Source organism: Solanum stenotomum, chromosome 10 (assembly GCF_019186545.1).
Source record: "Solanum stenotomum isolate F172 chromosome 10, ASM1918654v1, whole genome shotgun sequence".
Lineage (NCBI taxonomy): Eukaryota > Viridiplantae > Streptophyta > Magnoliopsida > Solanales > Solanaceae > Solanum > Solanum stenotomum.
In genome coordinates this window covers 41,531,558-41,549,113 of record NC_064291.1, presented here as the reverse complement: position 1 = coordinate 41,549,113, position 17,556 = coordinate 41,531,558, and the positions used below count along the sequence as shown (strand labels likewise).

Genomic DNA, 17,556 nt, shown 5'->3' with positions numbered 1-17,556 from the left:
AAACATGTCACATAAAAAATTAAAATAAAAAATTACCAAAATGAACATTTTTTAATAAATAAATAAATTTTAAAAAATAAAATAAACAAACAAATTGAAACATGAAGCAATAACTAGGGAATAGATAAGGAGAACAAAAACACGTTAGTTGGTTTATTCGTGTTGCTTATCTTAAAATCTATGTCAAATTCTAATCTAATAATTGAGTCATATTTTAGTCTTATGTTTAAATGATTTAAAATCTATTATATATATAATGTCATTTTTTGTCGAGAGAATTTGGTGAACACCCTCGCTTCCTCCAAGATCACATGCTCTTTTTAAAAATAGTTTTAAAATATTGCAAAGTCTTTCTATATTTCTTAAATTTATGTCAAGTCAAACTATTTAATAAATTAAAACGTAACAGAAAACTTATAATATAATATAAATAGAGTCATCATTGATAAATTGAATGATATATAAACTAGTTGAAGAATCAATAGCATAAGCCCTTGGACTTTGACTTGTAAACAAATCATAATTTCAATCACAACAACATATCAGACGACAGTTGAATATCCAACTTGGTGAGGGATAATAGTCTTACGGTTGAGAAAAGACTAGCCACCTACCTTCACTTAATGAATATTGTTGCAAGAGTTTTACCCAAAATAGAAAAATATCATATACTTCATCCACTCTAAATTAAGTTATACTTCTATCTTTATATTGATATAAAATAAATGGTGTTTTAAGTAATCAAAAAAAGTATTGATTATTATTTTTAAAAATTATATTTTGTTTAAATATGTAGATTTTTATATAATCAAGAAACTATATCAAATAGTTACTATTTGATTAAGTGTAAATAAGTAAAGATATTTTCTTTGTCCACTTTTAATTGTCATTTTGCGCTTTTCGAAAGTTAATTTAACTAATTTTCAGAGTTATATTAGATTGCATTAATTCGATATTTTAAACAAAAATTTTAGATATTCAAAAACTATACGAAAAATACTATAAATTGCAATTTTTTACATATCAATACGATGGAAAAATACAACGCAAAATATTAATCAAAGTTCTTATAGTTTAACTCTAAAAAAGGAAACCATGATAAATAAAAATAGACAGATGGAGCATTATTTACTTTTTACAAGCGTTTGAATTAACTTATTTTAGGAGATTTGACTTACTTTTTTTAAAAAATTATTTTTAGAGACGTTTGAAAAACATTAAAAGGGAAACTTTCAAGTACTTAAAGAAACCCAAACAAACAACCCACAAGAATACACATGAAGAAAAATGGAAAAACAATAAAGGATAGGAAGGCTGAGACACATAAGAAATTTATTAGGTTCGAAATCTATTATTTATATACTTATTTAGTAAAAAACAAATTAACACTTAAACGAGTTTTGCACCAAAACTACTTGATCAGAAGTAATTGTTTTTTTCCCCTTGAACTGAATATACTAACTATTATTACATCATGCAAGAGAATACACATAACATCAACAGTTACATTATCCAAGCTACAACACAGAATGGTATTACATGAAAAAACTAAGTTACAGAGTTGCCAAATGCAATCTCAAATTACAAAACAAGGCAAAGGGGCAATGAGTTATTGCTATTTGGTGTCGAATAGATCAGTCCAAGAGACGTGAGACCATTGCGCTGCTGGATTCAGGTCCATGATTATTTACACTAGGGATGATGTTAACAGGAGATACAAACTTAACAAACTCTTTGAGTTCTGAAAAGCTGCTGTGTTCGCTGTATGGTACTTCATACCTGAGACCAAAACAAATGATGTTTTCATCAAATCAGAAATGTGCAATCCATTGATGTAGTACATTGACTCAGTTATAGTTAATACACAAGTTAAATAGTAGTAGATGATGACCTGATGATAGTACCCTGCTGCCACCTGCTTCCAGTTGACTTCTTCTTTCCTTTACCAAACGACCAACCAGTTGGAGAGAAAGCAACTATAAGACTGTACCGACCCTGAAGTAGTAACTAACCGTTACATACCACTCAAAGCTGGATCAATAAACAAAAGCTTTTGTATATGGTGGTGCAAAAACCTATTGGTTAGAGTGTTCCAAGTAAAGATGTAACTGATAAGGCACATTCAACCAAAGGGATTTGGGTAGTAGTCAATGACAAAGCTAGAGTATATGCAGCCCGGAAATTCAGTTCTGGTAGAAAAATGACGTTGGTACACAAATTTTCCCAAGAAATACTCCATCTTAATGTTGTGTAACATTCTAAGGAAAAGAAAATAAGAACCTCCAAGTGATATGCTCAACCAATAACTTACACTCCTTCCTATTAAATAGTGGTTGAAAAGAAAGTAAGCACCACATCAAAGTTAGAGTGTGTGTAGTTTAATAAATTTAAATTCTTGAAAGTTGTATACGTTGTGTAGAAATAGAATTTTTGAAATGGAAAGAGTGTCATATAAGTTAAACAAAGGGGAGTAACCATAAAGGAAAAACATATATGTAATTTACTTAAGTGCACTATAAAGGAAAAACATATATGTAATATACTCAGGTGCAAGGGATGATGACATAATGAACCCAACCAAGACGCATAGAGGTGTGCCTACGAATGAATTTAGCTCTAGATTCTGTGCAAACTTTTGGCTAGACTCTCTTGGTTCTTGCTGAGAAAGCATCTAATTGATGTCAGCAAAACTGAAAAATGTGTAGTCTATTATAATGAGTATGTTGCAGAAAAGAAAATTTTTAGGCCCTCCAATCAGTATAAGAGGATGATATTCACTAGGTGGAGCTTTGTTATTTTCAATCAATATAATTACTGATTAACTATGGACCTCAATTCAACACCAACTTTTTTCCATCTCCAAGATCTTTAAAACATCAGACTGAGGCTGCATCAGAATTTAAATCATCACAAAGCACTTGGACATCAAAAAACTTACCGCATACTGATTAGAAACATACTTCAACCTTTTGAAGCTAGCCAGTGTCCACATAGGCACGACATGAATTTGACTTTCCTGCTCATTTAATGTGAAAAACTGCATTTCTTCTCGAGTAAAACCCAGACACTCCAAAATGCTCAACTTTGATGCAGTGACATAGACTTTCTTCTGCAGAGCACGAGCAACCTCAACAAACAACCTCTCTTTTCCTAAATCAGTAAGGACAGAACCATGAGAAATTGCCTTTTGATGAAAGCATTAAGCATAAGATACTAGGTAGCTTTTGAGCTTTTGGCCACAATATTTATCAAGAAACTTAAAAGGCCAGAGATGAAGTTTACCTATAGTATAGCTACCAATGAGAAACAAGGTCTTCGAGTTGAAAGTTTCAGCTTGTATTGATTCAATAACAAATTGAATAACAGCCTCCTGTTTGGGAAAGTCATACTGCAAGGCAAGCAAGCACTTACAACATCCGAAGTATTAATGGAAACAGCTGATGACATACTGAAATGTATTCAACTGTATATACAAGATTTTTGCTATTTCATATGTTCGTGGTGTATGGATTGGTCCTGTATGTTTCCTGTCTTTTGAATGTATTGGGTAAATAAATTGTATTTGCTACTTCTTACAATTGATGTATAACATAGTCAATTATCTTTTCCTAACTATATTATTTCTTGTCATGTCAGATGTAAGGAGAAAATCTCAATATTAGCTAACATATATGTGACATGATCATACTAGAGCATTTCCTCAAAGTGTTTGCTTCTATGGCCAGGGCATGACACTCAAAATATATAACCATATATTGAGTTTACTACCTAAAATATACACCAAACACATAATTTTTGGTAGGTTTCACTGCCAAGAATGAATTAACAATCTAAATACCTGAGGGTCACAGTATGTAGTATCTAGGATGAGACTGTGGACACCACAAGTCTGCAAGATTGCATTCCTTGTCATTTCTTCACAAAATCGGAAATCCCCCGTGTGCAGGACAGCCTATTGCATAACACAAACAAAGCATCCATCAAAAGAACAATCAAATTAGAATTCAGAGAAAGCACAGGGCAAACCAATTTGAACCACACCTTACCATTGGGTGGCTCAAAAAGGATTATTAGGGAACCCGGGCAATGATTTGCATCAAAGCATGTGACATCAATCCCTGCTATGTTGATCTTCTGGTTGATGGGTAAAACTTGCATCATGTCCCATGGGATTCCGATCTTCAGATTAACAAGCTTTGCCGTAATTGAGGAACAATAAATCTTTCCATGACAGAAGGACTTAGTGAGGCCTTGATAATCTACAGAGAGATATGATAACAAAATTCAAAGCATGACTGATAAGTAATTGCTGATCACATAATCATCAAACTAGATTACCATATACACCTATAAGGATGTGTCTAAAAATTTTCAATGAACGTCACGCCATAAAGGCAGCAACCAATCAAGTAGGTCTTAGGGCTGATTAATATCTATATGATGATATCCACATTACAAATATGTAACATCCTTAAAAACCTCTTCTTACTAAAAGATACAAAAGTTATCAAGTGACTATCATGATAAATGAGGAAATCCTATGCAAAAAGGTGAATACGACAAGTAATGCAATTTTCTAAAGAAACAGAAATTTATATGTGGTGACCATTGAGAAAACCAGAATTTATTTTAGTCCAGCATGTCCTATAACATGAACATGGAGAATAAGCTTAATACGAAAATGAAGATAACGCAACCTTGACAGCTTCATTTTATTGACAAGTGCATGAAAGTAAATGTTCTTCATAATTGTTAAACATGCAATTACTCAATCGACTGATAGCGTACCTCAAAACTTCTGCAAGCAAATAGATGAAAGCTCTAAGTCTCATTACAGGGTCAAAGTCAAACCAATTCCTGCCTACATCTCATTTTTGTTGTAGTTTGACTTAGCATCGTTGTTAAGATTAGAATAAAAATTGCTAATTATTTAGCATTTGTTACAGGAAGGAAAAGGACTTTGGGGCAGGGGCGGACCCACGTTGGTTCCAGGGGGTTCACCCGAACCCCCTAGGCAAAAAATTACATTGTATATATAAGGTAATTTTATGTATTTATGTGGATATATATATTTTGAACCCCCTCAATGACGAGGAGAAAGAGATAGCCCAGTGGCAGGTTCCCTGAAAATTAAGTCTCATGTTGAGGGTTCGAATCCTTGCATTAGCGTTTTATTTTTTTCTTTTTCAGTTTCAGTTTTTTTTTTTTTTTAAGGTTTCAGTTCTGTTTTCACGTTTTTTTTAGTTTTTTATTTTATAAAGCACGCTAAAAGTGTGGTTTTAAACCCAAAAAAATTCAAGGGTCCGCCACTAAAACTAAATACTACCACTTTCTTGAAATTTTGTTTTGTTGGCTTATATATACAAGTTTATACTTTTATTTTTTGAACCCCTGAATGAAAATCCTGGGTCCACCACTGCTTTGGAGCATTTGGAGTGCAGAGAAGTTTTATTTTAGAGAAATAAAAAAATAAGGTTCCACAACTTTTTTGAACAAATACAAAATATATTTATGCCTTCTTTTAAATTGAACACAATTTTGGAAATGCCCCTACAAGCAGAGTTAAAGGAGACTGCCTTACGAGCTGATGCTATTTTCTCTGTTTCTATTTGTGCTGATTCAGCTATAAACATTTGAAAATATGGTTGTCAGAAGAGGTCTTACGATCTAAATGGAAGTGGCTGAGGAACCAATGAGAACAATCTCTTCTCAAGTACTTGAAAGCATCCTGCAACGATGTAAACAAGATACTTTTAGCAATTTATAGCCAAAGAGAGGTATAAAGAATAACAACTTTATATCTTAGCAGTTAGAAAAAAGTATGCTACTTTTTTGTCAACAACGTGTCCAGTGTAATCCCACAAGTGGGGTCATAGTGCAATAATGTTCATTATCAATAACCCAATGTCACAAGCATTAAGACACCGGAAATCATACAACTAGTTAAACCACTAATACTGTAGAAAATACACATTGGCATTGCTTTGAACCAGCACCTGTAATCTCCATTGTGGTAAATCCAACAAATGTGTATATATATGGAGAGCTTCCAGTAATATATGCACATTTCAAGCATCCTACTTAATTTTAGTAAAACAGATGATGTTTATTAGTATATTATGCACTTTTCCAAGAACTGAGATGATACAAAAGCCCATGTAAGTAGGTTATGTATTTAGGGTATTTACCACTCGGAATGGTGTTCCTGGTATAGAACACCACACGGGAATATCTTTAAATTTTGCACTTTTGGCTGGAGTTTTCTTCTGAAGTCTCTTACGGGAAACACTTGAACAAGTTCTTTCGACCTCCGTTTGTGCCCTATCAGTAGCACAAACTTTCTTTCTTTCCGAAACAGGACAAATGAAATAATCTGTTATCAACTTGCTTGGTTTAGTACCAGCATCAACAGGTATAATCTTTGCAACATCTTGTTGAGCTACTTTTTCCTCGGCAATTTCCTTTCTTAGCTCCAAAATAGAGTTAACGATCTTTTTTCTAGGACCAAGAGCAGTGACACCAATGCTAAATAAATCCTGCACGGAAGTTAAAATAGTGGAATTAGTTTGGCAAAGATACAACTAAAGGTTAGTGGTTTGAGCACCAAGTGAAATAAACAGCTTTAATAGTTTGTCACCAAATCATATAAATAAGATAACAGTGGAAATAACAAATACAGCTCAGCAAAGCCCCCTTCACAACTTCAAGTTGGAAAGGATTAAGCTTGAGGAAAGGTAAAATGGACTAATTACTTCTGCAGAAAAATCACCATGAGAAGTATATTCAATGAATACATGGTAGAGAAACAAGTTTGCTTTATAGGGTATGTGAATTTTCCAGGTTCATTTCCCTCTGGGGAAGAAAATTCAAGTCTAACTGTTTACCTTGATCTTCTTGACTTGAACCTAAAGTAAATTCTTTTTGGGGCAAGAATTTAAAGAGTAGCTCAAGCGGTACTCAAACAATAATAACCAGAGAATTGTCACTTTAGTTATTATTTAACTGATTCTTCAAGACTACTGTTGTTTCCAGTTCTCACTGTTGCAACCTTGTACTGAACCCCCAACGGCCAACTCCAAATAAGAACTTGTAGTTCAAAACTTGTAGTGGTAGGACAGGATGTCCAACAAAATAAGTAATGAGAAGAAACACAAAATGAGATTGATGGTTAGGTTATAGATTCTATGTCTTTGGGTGCACTCAACAGAGGGAACAACACACCATTTTCTAGAAGGGAAAACATAAGACGGAGAATCCTTGAGTCCATGGCCTCACTCTGCCCCTGAACATCTCACCTTTGGTGCCATATAGTCAATTAACGAAATAATGGCCCTTCACATATTACTAGGGACATAAATACATCAGATTGGTTCGAGTTTTATTATGCTCTGATGCATTTTAACCAGCCAAATTCTGAGTTTAAGGCTTTATGCTCACAACATAATCTTTAAAAATAACCATGATTAGTAGCCACTTAAATTCTAAAAAAGCAAAACCCTTCATTATAGGTGCATCAAGTTGAACGTAATCACTCTCACAGGAACAAGCGCAATTCCGGAAGCAAAGAATTCCACAAGTAACAGCCAAAAAAAAAAACATAAATCTTATACTTCCTTCTATGTTCCCTTTTATTATCAGAAATCTCCAAGGAGAATATCGACAAACTGGTGTGACCAGAAATATCGTTAGTTTTATGTGCACAAAGATATTAGCAATGAAGAACAATAAGCAAACCTCTTCTGTCAAGGATTTTAAAGTGTCCCAATCAATCTCCTCCCGAACAAAGATTTCTTCATATTTAGCAAGTCCAAGATTTCGTAACCATTCAACAACAGGTGACATGTGGACAACCTCTTTAGGACATGGGGAATCATTGAGCACTTGCCCAGGACACTGAAAAGATACATCATTATTGGCAGTAACCACCTGCAAGATGATCAAATTTGTATTGAGGTAACCACATTTAACCTCCCATATCTTCTTTAGAATCAGGAAACAAAGGCAACTTCTCTGATGAACCATAACAGCAGCAGTGTCTCAAACACACTTGAATTAGAAATATGATAAACGGAAATGCAACTGAAACCGTAAGAAGGAAATACATTATTTTTTAAGGTGTTGAACTAGGTCGAATTCATTAACAAAGATCATGTCTATCGGTTTTCTTTCATATAAATGCTCTGATGGTTATGTTTGTCTTGGAAACTCATGTTTATTACCACTAGTCTTAAAAGTAAGATCGAACAAAGTTTTGTCAATTTGGGGGCATACCCAGCTTGTGAAGGTTCAACCCAGAAAACATGCAGCTGGCCACTAAGGGTGACCGAATTCAATTTCCAAAAAAAATAATTTAATACCACCATTTAGGGAAGAGCATTTTAAAGCTCATCTCAGAGGAAGGAGCAGTATAATACACATACAGACATGCGGAAAGGAACACTTGCAGACTTGGAACTGCAATCATGTGGCCGTTAAAAATTAGACATTTTCATTTTCCACACCATGATTATGAATATCCTTATATGAAATAGCTATAAAACTTTTGCTCAAAGCCATTCAAAGAATTCTATGTTATTTTACTTTAAAATAGCAACCAAAACAGCAAAAAGTAGAACAGATGTCCACCATTGTACTAGATATATGTTAAACGGTATTATAGTGTACTTTAATCATTGCGATTTCAACTGTATCAAAAAGGAACAATAGTGTGAATTTGATTGTAATAAATGAATCTTAACTAAGACCATGGTGGCATGTTGGAATTGCACAGCATAACCCTTTGCTTATTATTAACTTCAAATGCTTGTTTGACATCTTTCTTTCTTACTTTCGATATAAGCATTTGTTGATACGACAATAAAGAGTCAGCAGCATGGTAAAACTGTCAAAGAAAAAAGTAGGGGGGACAAAAATTTAATCAAAAGACTAGCTAGGGTTACTAAAAGAACAACAGAGTCATCCCCAAGGGCTTTGGACTTTGGTATAGTGGTAGGAGCACAGCATGTGATATGTGGGTAACGCGCTCATCACGAGTTCAGGACCTACTGCTGACAAAAGCCTAGTATTTAAGTCGAGAAAGGGTAGAGGGACAGCCCAATATCCACCGAGCTTCAAACAGTGTACAAATTTCCCCCCGGGGATTTCTTAGTTATCAAAAAATAAAAATAGAGTCAGTTCATCAGATCCTTAGTTAGAGATCTTCCAAACTAAAAGATGTGTATTTTAAAGATGGGCAACTTATCCTGTACGGGGTGATGAACGAGTTCCCATAAAGTCTGATTTATCTATTTGTCCAAAGCTGGCAATCAGACAATGAGTTGCATTCCAGACTCTGTTCCGGCCACCTTTAGGTTGAAAGATAGTGACTACATGCTGATAAACATTTCTCAAAGGAATGAGGCATCTTTAACCCATATGATATATATCTCTAGTTGATGGTGCATCTTTTTACTTGATTACTTTGTTGATGAATTTCCATAACTCTTGACAGCAATGAATCATGTTCACATCATTCAGAGAGGCACCCTAACTATACACCAGTTATACCTTTTTAAGATGCATCTCTTACCGTACTTTTCTCCCACTAAGTGTTGGATCTATATCTGAATCTACATTTTCCGTATGCACCCAGGGAATCACGTTGGTGCTAGAAGAGATACCCATCACAAAAGTATGCATTGCATTTCCTTCTAATCAAGGCATAGCTAGCTGAAACTACTTAGACATTGGTGTTCCTTTCTACTATGTAACAAAGATTTTTACCTTTTATATCTGTAGTACCTTTGCTCAAAAGCTTAACTCTGACTAGTGCCACTATAGCACATTGCTTAAGAAGCATTCACTGTTCTTCAACCTCCATAATCTTCATTCTCTAAGGACTTCTGGATTGAGATCAACCAAATATAAAAGTAATATCTTACAACTTGTAGTAGTAGTCGATTCTAAATTCTTAACTATAACCCAAAGAAACAAACTAAAAAATTTCAAGATATATATGTAGCCTAACCCGTATCATGTTCAAAAGTTTTATCCAATAAATGCTTTTTAACCATTATCATAGATACACTAGTTGGCAAGAACTTTAGCTTACAAGAAAGAAATATGTCCATTTGCAATCTTTGACCCACATATATAATCTCTCACCTCTTCTTTGATGAATCTTTCACTTAATTCTTTTGTTACATTCAATACGTGTTGAACTCAATTTACCTTGGTATGCCCCTTTATACTCTTAAGGATGGCTTGGTTCACATGTTAGTTATGCGGGAATTATAGTGCAAGGATTGTTTATGTTGCGATTAATAATAAAGGGATTGTTATACACTGATTTATAACCAAGAGAATTGTTATACATGAATTACTTACTCTAAAAAAAACTTTTGACTTTGCATAGTCTAATCCTTGCCTGCTAATATACATATGCTTCCACATTTTATTCTGCATAAATAATTGTACATAGATTATCGTATAACTTAATGATAGTATTATCTAATATCGTCAACTAGACACTATATTAGTTATATGCCGGTTATTTTTTCTTATGCAACCAACCATATATTGTATTATTCAATACGGGATTTATGCTAGAATTACTTATTCCCAATCCATCAACCAAACGACCCCTAATAGTAAGATTAGGTGCTTCACTATTAATCTCGTCTATTTTGTGATAGTACTCCCATTTTCATCTATCAAAATTAGTGGACCAACTATTACAAGGTTTAAAATAGCAATCTGGTAGTTCAAATATCACCATTTAACATAACTACTTCCTCGGTCAACAAGTTGGGCACAAACATTTTCCTTCATCATCACCTCAATAGGGGAGGTGCACTGGTCCTTAAAATCAGTATATCATATAATATTGGCAACATTATAGGGACTACGAAGTGCTCATGTCAAAAGAAAACATTAGGAAAAAGCTTCAAGCACTCTCCATAAACTGATGTGACACCTCAACCATAAAAGAAATCAATTTAACACTGCCATACACATGTTTCTTAGGTATATGTTGCTACGTTCCATACAATAAGAACAAATATTAGGTAAGAGCATCTTACATCAACTGGAGTCTCGTCTTTGTCAAGACACTCATTAGTGTGAACCAGCCGCATTTCACCACTCAAATCTGAAATATCTGCTCCACAAAGGGGACAATAAATGAGGTCATATTCTTCGTCTAATCCCAAGCACTCTTCTAGCCTATGCAGATCAGCTGTCAATGCGTCACCGTATACTTCATCCTCCTCACCACATAACTTGAGCAATAAATCAAGCTCAGAGCACTCCTCCGATTCCTCCTCCTTCCTCTCTTCGAACCCACCATTTGAATTGAGCAATCTTGCCTCTATCGACTTAAACAAGTAACCCCTCTGTAATTCTTCCTCATTAGTCGTTCTTTGGACCCCAGAACAACAATCTATAGTTGATTCTATGTTATCCAATCCATGACCCAAATCCAAATCCTCAAAATCAGACTCCGATTTCTGATGAGCAGGATTAAGGCTCTTCCCATTTTCATCAGATTTTTCAACAACAACAGGAGCAAGACTGTCCTTTTCTACACTTACTGGCTGTTGTTTCGGCTTCTTATTAGGACGAGAACTATCTAATCCATGGCCCAAATCAAAATCCACAGTACACTTTCCAACAACACCAACGTTCTCCTTGCCAACATGTGGTGAATTTTGTTTTGGCTTCTTGGAAGTAGGAGGAGTGGCACTATTATAAGGTCTGAGAGGCTTACGGGATGCAATTTTTGAGGTGGGTTTTGGCAAATGGAGCTGAGAAGGAGATGGGTCTTGAAAATCATCGTCGTCAGTGAGAGCTGAGGAGATGTTTAGGGTTTTAGGGTTGGAAGGGCCGGCCATTGATGGGAGGAAGAGAGATTCAGGTGCATTCAAATTTGGATGAAGAAGGGCAGACAACAATGGAGGGAACAGCCCAAATTTAATTTGTGTGGCCGTAATTTTAAAGTGAACTTAAATATGACTCCAATTAGGGAAAAGGGACAAAAATGTGATCAAATGAACAAAAACTCATTCGTTTATAATTTGACTCAAAAATATTTTTATCATTAATATTTTAGTTCAAAAATATCTTTATTATTTAGAAAATGAGCATTTTGACCCATTAAATAATAATAAGGATATTTTTGGATCAAAGTTTTGACGACAAGGACATTTTTGGTAAACCATAAATAGATGACATTTTTGTTCATTTCACATAGTTTAAGGACATTTTTTTTTTCATTTTCCTCCTAATTAATCACACACTTTTATGGTGTTCGTCACTTACATTGAAACTGATTATATCAAGAATTTTTTCATATCCACACTTGAACATAAGACTTCTAATTATGAAAGGATCGGTGTCATTCATTACATCATATCTATTGGTGATTAACCAATCTTTTAAAAATATATTCCCTTTGTCCAACAATACTTTTCGGCTATTGATTTTACACACTTCTTAATAAACTATAAATAGAAGGATAATTTTACTATATCACTCTTTAAATATAATAAATACAATGTCTTGAAAACCAATAGGGAAATGACTATAATTAATGATAAAGATAAATTAGGAACTAAGTGTAAAATTATCCATTGATTTTATGAACTGAATAATTATTGTTGGACATCCCAAAATAGCATAGTAGACAACTATTATTAGACGGAGGGAGTAATGATTTGATTTCAAGTTTCAAATTTTAGTTTTTATGATATAATGTTTTTACACAATATTTTTAGCAATCATAAACCCTCATCTCAACATAAAGGACATTTTAAAAATTGTGTTTCCTTTCTTGTTTAACTAGCTAGAACTTGATAAGAATTTTCATATATAGTTTTAGTTGGTGATATAAGAGATAACAATTTTGAAATAAAATCTAATATCATTTTATCTTAAGTTTGTTTGAACTTTATCTCGGAATTGACAATTTTAGAATTAAAAAATCTCGGAATAAACTATCAAAATGACTAAGAAGCTCTTTCCTAACTATAATAAACCACTTTATCTACGAGCAAAATAAATAAAATTTTAGTTAAATTGTATATGCTATTAACCATGATTTTTTTTTTTCATTTTTTTCAGAGAGGAACTTCTAATTTTTGAAGAAAAAAAAATCTCTAGAAAAATAAGTTCACTTTTCCAACGGAAGCATGAATAAGTTCACTAATAACATTTCACATTGATTGTCTCGTCTCCACCGTCATACTCCATGCTCACCCCTCCTAACCCCACAAACTTACTTCCTACCCCCAATTTCTCTAGTGTTTGCCTAAATTATATACCAATTATTTTTCTTTTTTTGGATTATAGACAGTCACATTTAAATCTTTACCAAATGCCAATCAGGGACGGCTCTATGCTTTGTACAGTAAAACCTCACTAAATTAATATAGGTGAGACCATGAAATATTATTATTTTGTAGAGGTGTTATTTAATCGACAAATTAATATTTATTAATTTAAAGAGTGTTTCGATACCGCTAAATTCGTTCGGGGATGAAATCTCAGAGATTTTAAATGAACTCACTTGTGAAAACGTCATTTATGAACTTGATGTCATTAGTAATAATCTCGGTTACTGCAATAAAATGGATGTTAATAACATGTTGGATGGGTGAAAATGATACATGTTCAAAGGTTCAAAACTTAGAAGAAATTGTGGATACCATTGGAAAAAAATAATGTTGATAATAAAGTTGAAGATGATACAATACTTTTGAAATCAGTTATGCATAAGGAAACACTTATCGCATTTAGAAGTGTTCACAATTTTATGATGTAGTTTGAAAACACAACACTAAAACTTTTGGATGCAATAAGAAAAGTTAGAGTTGAACTTCAACTAAATTTAAATTTTAACAAAAAAAAAAAAAAGAACACAAAGAATCATATTTCACTAAATTGTCTCAGATATATTTGTACTTTTAAAGAATTATTAACTTATAATATTAATGGGACCATATATTTATATAGGGTCTTCTGAAAATATAATATCTTATTATCTTATCGAAATGAGTGATTTTTTCCATTGGCCGAAGTTGGGACCGGAAGAAAATATTATCTTAAAGAGGTTATTAATTAACCAAGTATTAATTTAGTGAGGTTTTACTGTAATTTGAGGGGCCCAAATTTTTATCAAGAATAAATTATGTGATAAAAAGTTTATAGAAAAAATAATTATTTATGATAAAAAAAAGTATAATTTTTTAAAAATATATTATTTAATCCACTTTAACATCTTTTGTACTTTGTTAAAAATAAGAATTAATAGTGAAAAGTGTTGAGCAAAGTGAATTACAAATTCTTTTTTATTTCTTTTTAAATTTTAGTTTCAAGCATTACAACAAGCATATTAAAATGAGATATACCAAGTCATCAACTTCTTGAATTAGATTCTATGGTTCTAACTCTTATCTTTATTTAATATTTGTCAACTTATTACTTATAAAATTATGTTAACAATTCAGATAATAATTGTCTCACTGAAAGAATGTTTTTCAATATTGAGTTGATAAAATCTTACCTAAAACTAATAACTGAAAAAACAAAATTAAATACTAGTAATAATTTTCATCTAAATAGTGTAAGAAAAATAAATTTAGAATAAATATATATATGCGAAATTTATTTATATTTTAGATCTCAAATTAAAATTTTGCTTTAGGGACCAATTACATTTAGTCTCAACTAATGCCAAATTGCCAATGGTCCAAATTAAAGTGACTATTTTGGTACGCGTGGTCTTCCTCTTCTATCGATGAAAACTGAAGAAAGTAAGAACTTTACCCTCTCATGTAATATAGCACCCAATTCAAAATGTTTTTGCATTGGATAGTCAATTCTAAATTGTAACTAGTATTTCGATGTAGAATTAATGATGTTGATGTTAAATTTGACGAGATTCAAGATGAATTAATGTGAAGATTTGGTAGCTAGAAAGATAATTCTTCATTAGTACAAAAGTCAAGATAGTAACTTTGTAGGTAAAATTTAGGTACATAAAATGATTTCACAAGTTAAACGTCAACATTTTGACGCATAGTGATGTCATGAATGACATCAATAAGGATAATTCATTCGTATAAATAGATAGCTCTTAATTCATTTGTAACACACCTCTCACTTGCCTTCTCATTTTCTAAGACATTTGATCTTTCTTTTTTCTCTTATGATATTTCACTTGTACTCTTGTGGAGTGAAATAAATATTGGTTGTTTGTGTCCGAGGATCAGGCAAAAGAAAACAAATTTTTACCAAACCTCGTAAATTCGTAATGTTCTATTGTTGTATCATTTACTATTTATTAACTATCTTTAGATGTAGCAGTTGTGATTTCATCGCTCTCTATATATTCGACTTCCACAACAATTAGATTCAATAATTGTTTATGATGTGATATTAAAATTAGTTCTATATTTTCAGTTCAAAAATGCTCTCAAATTTATTTAATTCTTAGATATATAGAAGCTAGTTTATGCCTGTACAAGTCAAAAAGATGTTTTGGTTTCTTTTTTTCAACTTTCTGTATAATGTACTCTACAAATATGTTGTTGCTCATAAAAGACCATGCATGATTGTAAAACTAGGAACAATTTTTTGTTTTTAATTAATTAAACATCGTATTACTACATATTAATTAGTTTTACAAGTTCATAAGACAAATATGTGATACAACGTTATAAGAGTAGTAATTAATAAGCAACCGTGTTACTTAAATGATTCATTTTATGTACTTCCAATACACTTTACTATTTTTTATCAACAAGTAAAACAACTTCACGGGGTTAACCAGACTATATATATGGAAAAATGGTTTAAAATATATCTGAACTTTGATCGAAATTGTTGTAACAATCTCAAACTTTGAGCAGGACCTATTACCACTGACTATTTAATAGTATATTTTAAAGATATATAGGTGTCCATGTGGACATCATAAATGTCCATCATTATAAATGGTAACTCGTCCAGTTGTACATTTATATATCTTTAAAATATAGTACTATTAAATTGTGCAGGGGTAATAGGTAGGGGCGGACCTAGGTGGATGGGAGGGGGTTCATCGATAAAAAAATCATACCGTATATATAAGGTTAAAATTATTATTTATGAGTATAAATATTAAATTGAACCCCCTCTATACAATTGTGACGCGTAGCCCAGTGGTCAAGGGGGTTCAGAATGACTCCAAGGTTCCAAATTCGATTCTTGTAAGTCGCGCTTATATATAATTTTAGCTTAAATTTCCGTCCTTCCCCACATCCCAAGCTTTTAGCTATAAGTTTTTGTTTTGTCTTTTCCCAAAGCCCAGCCCACAAATTAGCTTTCAAAAGGTTGTTTGACTTGGATTTTACAAAGGTTAATATCCATACTAAAATCACTAAAGCTTATACGAAATTGTGTTGAAGTTTGATGACATTTTTTGAATTTCAAGATTCAAACAAGTCTATCTTTGATTGTAATTTTTTCATATATCTTTTATATATTTTAATTTTTTTTAGTTATTTTGACTTATAATATTTTTTACTTAGCTTATAAATATATAAATTTCATTTTTAAAAATTTGAAAATTCTAGGCTCAAATATTCGATCAAACTTATACTATTTGACTCTCAAAAAATGAAAAGTATTACAAAAATTGGGACAGAGGGAGTATTAATTAATATAACATTTGATTTTTTTCATAAATAATATTTATATACATTTTGTAAAAAATTCTATATCATTTTTCAAAGGATATAGAATAAGAATAGGCTCCTAGTAATAAATATATTTAAAACGTTAAAACAACAAATTTAATAGGGGTTTGGCCAAATTTATATAATTTGTTATTATGAGGATTACCTTTTATTCAAAAAAAATATTTTGTAGATTAACATTTCATGTTTGACTAATAAATTCAATTTTTTTTCTTGTCAATATTAGAGATCAAATTTGTGCTTGGCCAAAATTTTCAAAACTGCTTTTGGAGAAAGTTATGTTTTCAACTTTTGAAAAGAAGTTTTGTCACAACTCAAAAATAACTACTGTATTTGTTTTTCTAAAAGCACAATAGATTTTAAAAAGGTTCGATGAAGCAAGACATAAGTAGGAAGAAATGTTAAATGAAACATGACAAAACGAGTTAAAATTTGATGAGTTAAAATGATCTTGTCTTTCACCACTACACTCCTTTTAATCAACCTTTTCGCAAATTTACTTTTTATATTTGAACCCCCTGAATGAAAATCCTGCGTCCGCCACTGCTAATAGGTCATGCCCAAGATTTGAGATTGTTATAGCAATTTCGGTTAAAGTTCGGATATATTTAAGATCTTTTTCAAATATATATATATATATATATGTGCAAGTTTAGTAACATGCTAGCTAGCTGCCAGACACATCCTTGTATTATATTTAGGTAATTAATCTAATTAAGACGTGAAAACTACATTATTTCACCATCAACAACCCAATCAAGCGTGACCAGAGCTAGTTTTTTTTTGTTTTTATAATCAAAATGATGATTAAGTCAACTAATCTGGAATCAAGGAGGGAAAG

The 17,556-nt window shown here is 32.2% G+C and overlaps 1 protein-coding gene across 1 annotated transcript; it reads right to left on the bottom strand.

Moving 5' to 3' along the window:
• Nucleotides 1–1,416: 1,416 nt before the first annotated feature.
• LOC125842493 (uncharacterized) lies at nt 1,417–11,935 on the bottom strand. Its single transcript, XM_049521794.1, has 10 exons — nt 11,061–11,935; nt 7,735–7,926; nt 6,189–6,536; nt 5,665–5,728; nt 4,042–4,259; nt 3,839–3,952; nt 3,283–3,388; nt 2,939–3,150; nt 1,892–1,995; nt 1,417–1,779 (listed from the first exon to the last, which is right to left on the bottom strand). The coding sequence occupies exons 1-10, from the start codon at nt 11,868–11,870 to the stop codon at nt 1,635–1,637; spliced, it is 2,313 nt and encodes a 770-aa protein (XP_049377751.1). The 5' UTR covers nt 11,871–11,935; the 3' UTR covers nt 1,417–1,634.
• Between the last annotated feature and the right edge of the window lie 5,621 nt (nt 11,936–17,556).